We start from the raw sequence: 7,370 nt of genomic DNA, 5'->3' as shown, positions 1-7,370 counted from the left end.
TACACACACACACACACACACACACACACACACACACACACACACACACACACACACACAAGCACACACACACACACAAGCACACGCTGACAGACTCACACTCAGCCCTTCACAGCAACACTCATCCTTGTCTCCACCCTCATTCGTCCGCCTTTGCTCCTGTGTTGTGCATGTGTGTCATTGCAGAGGTTGGGTTTCCGTCGTGGTTCCAGGGCTTGGCTGAGCAGTGCATGCACCAACAGCCACACGAGCGCCCACCGTTTACTGAGATTTGCCATCGACTGACATCCACGTCCAAGGTGCAAGACCTTCACGACTCCATGTTGTGACTATGTGTGTATAAGTGTGTATGTGGGTGGGTGTCTGTCTGTCCTTTGTATTGTGTGTGTGTTTGAGTGTGTGTGTGTGTCTGTCTGTCTGTCTGTATTGCTCGTGTGTGTGTGTGTGTGTGTGTGTTTGTTTGTCTGCCCGCCTGTCATTTTGTGCTTGTGTGTCTGTCTGCTACATGACGTGTACATAAAGCTTGCACTTGTACGAAGAACGAATACACATGACACTCCAACACTTTAATCACAATGTTTATTGGGCGACAACATCGCCAGAGGATAGGCCAAGCGGTTCACAATAGGAAAAACAACGTGCATGTACGCACGCGCGCAGACACACACACACACACATCTCGTCACGTACACACACACACACAGACACACACACACACAGATACACACATCCATACCGTCACACGCACATACACACACGCGCGCGTGTGCGCACGTCTCAGGCTGATTGCATGGGCAGCTTCTGGGTGAGTTCCTGCAAGAGCTCCTTCAGCTCCAGCAGCTGCGATGACTGACGTGCGAGACCGTGCAGCACCTCCGCTGTGCCCATTTCCCGCAACACGATCAGCTGCTTCCGCCCAAACCCCAGCACGCGGTCCAGGAACACGAGCATGTTGTAGAGCACGTCTGCGCTGCCAACACCGCGCAGGACAGCACCTACAGTGAACGATTGCACACCCTGCTGGTTGGTGGAGGAGTCTCCGCTGCTGCCAGTGCCAGTCGTGGTGCTGTCGCGCTGTGTGGGTGGGAATACGCCCTGGCTGAGTTCAAGCTCACGCTCGCTCCGCTCCGCCAACAGGCGCATCAGGTCATGCAGCACCGACACGTCCTCCTTAGCCAACACGCGCTTGCCGGCCCGCCGTGTGCGCGTGGTGTTGAGCAGACACTCGCTGAGCGGCCAGAGGACGTCGTGATCGTTGCGAAACCGCACCATTGCCGCCAACAGCACGCCAACCACATCCAGCAGCGGGAGCAGCTGCCCATCACCATCTGCACCGTTGATGCCCTCTCGTCCGGCCCCGCTCTCGGACACAGCAAGCGCAGCAGACAGTATCTCTGCAGTTGTTGGGGGTGCCGACGACGATGACGACGACGACGACGACGACGATGTTGATGATGATGGAGGAGCTGGTGTTCGTGCAGGGGCAGGCACCGACAACGGTGCACCACTCGTGCTTGAATCCTGGGACGCGGTTGTGCTGGTGGCTGACGAGCGAGAGTCCCTGTCCCGCTCTCCACGGATGCCGCTGTCGCCGCTGTTAGTGCTGTTGTTGTTGTTGCTGCTGTTGGTGTTGCTGCTGCCGCCGTCGCCGCGCCTGATGCGCCAAGGCCCAGGCGACCCCATCACCCCCGACTGCTGCATGAGCGACAGCGCGGCCGTGCGAACCGTGTCCGCGTCTCGCCAGCACATGCGCATGCTCGCTATGGTGGCGCTGCGGAAGAGGAAGAAGTCCAGCTGCCGCACGGGGCCGTAGCGCGTGAAGATGGAGAAGAGGGCCGAGTGGGCGCAGCGAGCAAACGCCCACACCGGGTATGCACGGGACAGCCCGTTGACAATTTCCACGGCAATGCACTCCCAGATGAGCGGGGGCAGCATACGTGGAGTGCGGGCGAGCGCCTCCACCAGCTTGCAGACCCATGGCCGCGTGTGCCCAGATGCGATGAGCACGGCGCGGCGCTGTTCGCTTGCCGCAACTCCGTGGTCAAGCACCTCCGGGTGAAGGCAGTGGAGCGTCTCCGTCACCAGCCCCGCGACCCCCTGCTGGCACATGACGTGGCGGTGCTCTTCGTCAATGGCCGCGAGGGCAGTAAGCGTCTTCCAGCCAACGTCGCTGTGGCAGTGCTGGCTCACAAACAACATCACAGGTTGCACTGTCTCCTGTGCTGGAAGCGCGCCGTAGTAGCCCGCGCGTGCCGTAAGGAGCAGCACCATACACGCACCGTGGCGCACGCTTGGGTCGGCGTGCGAGTGCATGGCCTGCAGGGCCGCCTCAACAGCAGCGCGTCGCAGGTCCTCGGCGAGCGCTGGCGACGCAGCAAGCTGGAGCACGCCCATACCATACTGCTGCACAAGCGGGGACGCAGCGCACTGGCTCATGGCACCGACGGCAGCGCTCACAATGCCGGAACACAGCAGCGGGCTGTCCAGGTCCTCCAGGCTGATGCGGTGGGACAGCGCCCGCAGCGCATGTGCGATGATGTCCGGGTTGTGGCGGCACTTTTCCAGGAGCACCACAAGCACGTCCGTCTCGACCAAGGCCCAGCGCGCCTGCGCGTTGCGCGAGAGCAGGAGCAGGGTGTCAGCAGCCGCATGCTGGACGCGAATTGCGGCACGGAACGTGCGCACGATCCGTGACAGGACCGCCACGCCTTGTTGGAGAGGGAGCAGGTTCGGGTGCAGCCTGAGCAGCTCCTTCAAGAGCAAGCAACCCTGCAACTGCACATCGTACTTGGAGCTGTGGGTCTCCATGGCCTTGAGCACCATAGGCCATGCCGCCGTAAGGTCATGGTCCCGCTGTTCTGCAGCTTCAACAACCGCGCGCAGCACGCCCATGCCGTTCACCTGCACATCCACAGCCTCCATATGGGCAGGGAGACATGAAAGAACGGTGCGCAAGACCATGGCGTGGTCATTCCGCGCTTGTGTATCTTCGCTACTCGTTGTTGTTCGAGTCCGTGTGGTGACTGCTTCTGTCGCTGCTGACTCGAATGCTGTCGTGGCTGAAGGGAGTGGTCCTGTTGCTTGTCTCGGCACTGAAGCAGAACCTGAGGGAGTACGGGCAGCCTCTGCCTGCGTTGATGCCCTCACTGATGAGAGCCGCTCCAAGAGGTGAGCGAGACCAAAGCTCACCACACTTGGGCTGGCCCGTCCCCTGCGAATCACATCACACAGCTGAACCACGGAGAGGGATGCCGCGTCTCGCCTCTGGAGGCGGTCCAGCGCCGATCTCTCCGTGTCCTGCACCTCCACGCGTTGCCCACCTTCACTCATCTGCAAATATTGTGTGTGTGTGTGTGTGTGTGTGTGTGTGTGTGTGTGTGTGTGTGTGTGTGTGTGTGTGTGTGTGTGTGGTTGGCAGGAGAGGGTCGAGATGAAAGCCAGACCATGAATGAGGCATGACGAACGGAGGGTTGTGAAAACGGCTGTCAAGGGGCACCTGAGCGAACAGTCACGCGACAAACCTGGTGTGGTGCCGAAGCAGGGCCAATTCCAATTCACCAGGCTGGCGGTGACCCGGAGGGTACGACCGACGTCAAGATGGACGGCATCACTGCGAGAGGTCAGCAAGGTGGAGGATGTCGTAGGAGCAGGTTGGATGCGAACTGCTTGCTTCTTGCTTGTTTGTTGTAGTGCGGTCCGATAAATAGGATGGTGTCCTATTCAAATGGTATTGAACAACCACTGTTGTTGAAGTGAGTAAACGCGACCAAATGCGAGTTCACGATGCCAACGTCACTAAATACGGCGTGCTTTTACAGTGCAAGAGGGGCGAAGTTAAGGAGAGATAAGTCGTTGCACGTGCAACGCGTTGCAGTGAGAGAACGTGTCTGAACGAGAGAAGTGAATGCGAAGTATGGTGTCCTGAAGAGGAGATGCCAATGATGACTGAGCCAACACACAGGCTTGCCTGTCAACAACAACGCTATTCGAGGGCCTGCACCCCAGATCGTATCGCGACAGCATGAAGCTGCCTTGGAAGAAGTTTAGCAAATACTTCCCTCCTTTTCAATTCAATGCTGGTTCGTTTGACGCTGCAACAGTGGGTTTTTAACAGTACATCCCTTTGTTTGAGGCGATCCCAAAAGACGCCAACGTGACCCACATATGGCCGAGACAGATGCCGGAGGAAAGAGTGGTTACATCCACGGCGGTTGTCGCAGGTGCACACCATCGGATATGAATGCGAACTGGCGCACGCCATGCATGGCAAGAACTTTTGCCAAGCTCACGCGCGTGGTGTGTGGAGCCTTGTGTTTTCTTGTTCTTCATTTTTTTTATTGTTTGGCTGTTCCTGCTTGATTGCAAACGGTTTTGATACTCACAGCAACTGCGCTGCTGCATGTCCAACTTTACAGTTGTGACACACCCACGCCCGCGCAACTCACTTCGTAGCCTAGCACTCACACCAACGCACACACACAGCAACACAGCAACAAAAGCACACCCTGCTTGTTTGATTAATGTTGACAGGCAAGTCCTGTCTGCTGAGTCATCATTGACCTCCCTCTTTCACGACACCACAAATTTGCATTCACCTCTCTTGTGTTCTGGAATGTTCACGTGATTTCCCTCCAACCTGTTGCACGTGCAGTGTTTACCTTGTGTGGTTGCTCGATGTTACATGCTCTTGCATAACACACCACATAACCACACAACTCTCAACAAACACTGCCACGTCACCACTTTGCGTTGTCGACAATTCTTGTCTTCTGCTCTGTTTCTTTCTGTTGGAGTGTTCATTCATCCTACATCCTTGTTTGCTTCACAACTCAAGTAAACACACACAACCCTCTTTGCCAGGCGAACGTTCGCACACAGCACACACACAAGTCTCCAACAACAGCACCACCACCATGAGTGTTCAACAAGGATAAACCGTTAGTGCAATGTGTTATCCCCGAATAAGTTGTGCATTCCACGGGAATCTTGAACGCTGCTCAAATTCCTGACGACGAACCATGAAGAGCATCGAAGTTGCAAGGGTTGGGACTTGCGTGGATTTGCCCGTTCAGGCAAGAAGCGTGTGCCTGTGCCCGCATAAACTACCTGCACCAGGCTTGGAGGGTCTGGGATGGGGGAAGGTGGACCAGCAGGCGCGGCGACAAGGCAGGTGCAAGGTGTGCGGGCGAAAGACTGCGTACTACCGTATGCAAACCGAACAATTCCTTTTGCACGCACCACATTGGTGACCATATCTACGAGGAGCTCGGCATCTGCGCACCTTTTAATGCTAACAGAGCCTGAATCTTATGACGTCATACCTAACAACAAAAGCCAAAATTAGCGAGATGGCGTACAGGAAGCAGGCGGTGATGATGCAGGCTGTTGTGCCGAGATGTCGGTAGTGTAGTGTAAGTAGTGTAATGCGAATGTAGACTGTCGAGAAGTGAATGAACAATCGAACAAACATCAAGTGAACAAACAACAAGTGAGAGAGGTGAACAACAAGTACACGTGGAAGCAACAAGTACACGCAGCAGCCATCTTGCGTGCGTGCAGGTTGATGCAAGATTGCATGCATACAAGTGGTTGGGTATGTTGTGTGAAAGCTGAGTCAGCATTTCACACAACACTGTTCATTGTTTAGATTGTTTGTGTTCGTGCACACTCTGCCCATGTCGCCTTGGCAGCGTTGTTGGCTGTGTGCACAGATGTGATGGTTGTTTGAGCGTGCTGCCCGAGTTGATTTGGCAGCAGCTTGTTATGCTTGTTCATTCTCCTTGTGTTCTTGTTTGTTGCGTTTGCCTACAGTATACACACGTGACTGCCCCATCGCAACACGTTTTATGGCAGGATTTGTTGACTCAGGAAGCATTGACACTGGAACCATGCTAGCAACAATTACGGCTCAAGGGCATCGACTCTGTTGGCAACAAGTGCAGCTTCAATCAACTCTTGCAAGATCAACCAAAGGAAACTGTGTTGAGTCTGCATTTCCACAGATGTTGTGGCAATATATGAAAGTTCCCAGTGTCCGCGAGTCTGGTGACCAGTTTTAAGCTCTTGCGATCGAAGAGGGGCGCCAGGCAACTATTCACGTTTACGCATCATCAACAAACGTACAAGCGTATGCAATACTGTGAACATTCATGGTGGTGGTGCTGTTGTTGGAGACTTGTGTGTGTGCTGTGTGTGCTGTGTGTGCTGTGTGTGTTTTGTGGGACATTATCTTGACAAGGGGGAGTTGTGTGTGTGTGTTTATTTGAGTTGTGCAGCAAACAAGGATGTAGGATTGAAAGACCCAGATATGGGTAGTCTGGTGTATTGTGAGTGAGAACTAGTCGTGGAGAGAATGAACAATCAAAAGAACAAGTAAGCAGGTGAACAACAAGTACACGTGGCAGTCAAGTGGGAATGATGTGTGAAAGGCATTTCACACAACATGGGTTGGTTGCAAGTCACGTCAAGCACCAGTCAACCCTTAGTGTGAACAATGTGTCCTTGTTGTGTAGAGGGGCATAATTCGTGACCTCTCGCATCTTGTTCGCTTTCCTTCGACCCCAGAAGTCATCACACGAGACACAGAGTGTTGGTCGGAGCACGACGAGCCGGGGCCGGATTAGGCCATTTTACCACTGAATTCCCCCGGTGCAAAATGATTTCAGCTGGTGACAGAAATACCGACAAAAGCATAAGTGTTGCAAGCTCATGGTGTGGTGCTGTTGTTGGAGACTTGCGTGTGTGTGTGTGTGTGTGCTGTGTGTGCTGTGTGTGCTGTGTGTGCTGTGTGTTGTGTGGGAGATTGTCTTGGCAAGAGAGAGTTGTGTGTGTTTACTTGAGTTGTGAAGCAAACAAGGATGTAGGATGAATGAACACTCCAACAGAAAGAAACAGAACAGAAGACAAGAATTGTCGACAACGCAAAGTGGTGACGTGGCAGTGTTTGTTGAGAGTTGTGTGGTTATGTGGTGTGTTATGCAAGAGCATGTAACATCGAGCAACCACACAAGGTAAACACTGCACGTGCAACAGGTTGGAGGGAAATCACGTGAACATTCCAGAACACAAGAGAGGTGAATGCAAATTTGTGGTGTCGTGAAGAATGGAGGTCAATGATGACTCAGCAGACAGGACTTGCCTGTCAACACTCCCCCGCATTGACCTACCTCTCTGCTGCGTTGATGTTCTGAAACGTGATGAGCATGTGGATGATGTCATGCATGTAGGAATGGCATGGGCAGATGTAGGTGAGATGTGAGTAAAGGACGTGTGTTGTGGAACACGTTTAAGAAAATGGTTGGTGCCTGTGGTGCGCAGCCTGTTGTGGAAGCTGGCCCGAGTGAAGCGTGTCCTGTGGTGCGCGGCCGCTT

The 7,370-nt window shown here is 54.2% G+C and overlaps 2 protein-coding genes across 2 annotated transcripts in view; one reads left to right on the top strand and one right to left on the bottom strand.

Moving 5' to 3' along the window:
- The window catches only part of PTSG_10000 (TKL protein kinase), a gene marked incomplete at its 3' end in the record, with an annotated part of 4,925 nt that extends 4,596 nt beyond the window's left edge, over positions 1-329 (top strand). Inside the window, exon 5 of the mRNA XM_004988860.1 lies at positions 187-329. Within this exon, the coding sequence (XP_004988917.1) occupies positions 187-329 (143 nt within the window). The remainder of the gene's footprint in view (positions 1-186) is intronic.
- Positions 330-736: 407 nt separating this feature from the next.
- PTSG_09999 (uncharacterized protein) lies at positions 737-3,690 on the bottom strand. The gene is made up of 2 exons (XM_004988859.1): positions 3,522-3,690; positions 737-3,330 (listed from the first exon to the last, which is right to left on the bottom strand). Exon 2 carries the CDS (start codon positions 3,328-3,330, stop codon positions 778-780), a length of 2,553 nt encoding a protein of 850 aa, XP_004988916.1. The 5' UTR covers positions 3,522-3,690; the 3' UTR covers positions 737-777.
- Positions 3,691-7,370: the final 3,680 nt, after the last annotated feature.

Source organism: Salpingoeca rosetta (assembly GCF_000188695.1).
Source record: "Salpingoeca rosetta unplaced genomic scaffold supercont1.32, whole genome shotgun sequence".
In the NCBI taxonomy this organism is placed as follows: domain Eukaryota; class Choanoflagellata; order Craspedida; family Salpingoecidae; genus Salpingoeca; species Salpingoeca rosetta.
Note: the sequence above shows the minus strand (reverse complement) of the source record. Positions and strands in the feature narration are given on the sequence as shown.

Excerpts from the sequence above, each read along its gene's own strand:
- PTSG_09999 (XM_004988859.1), bottom strand. The coding sequence starts at position 3,330 with ATGAGTGAAGGTGGGCAACGCGTGGAGGTGCAGGACACGGAGAGATCG.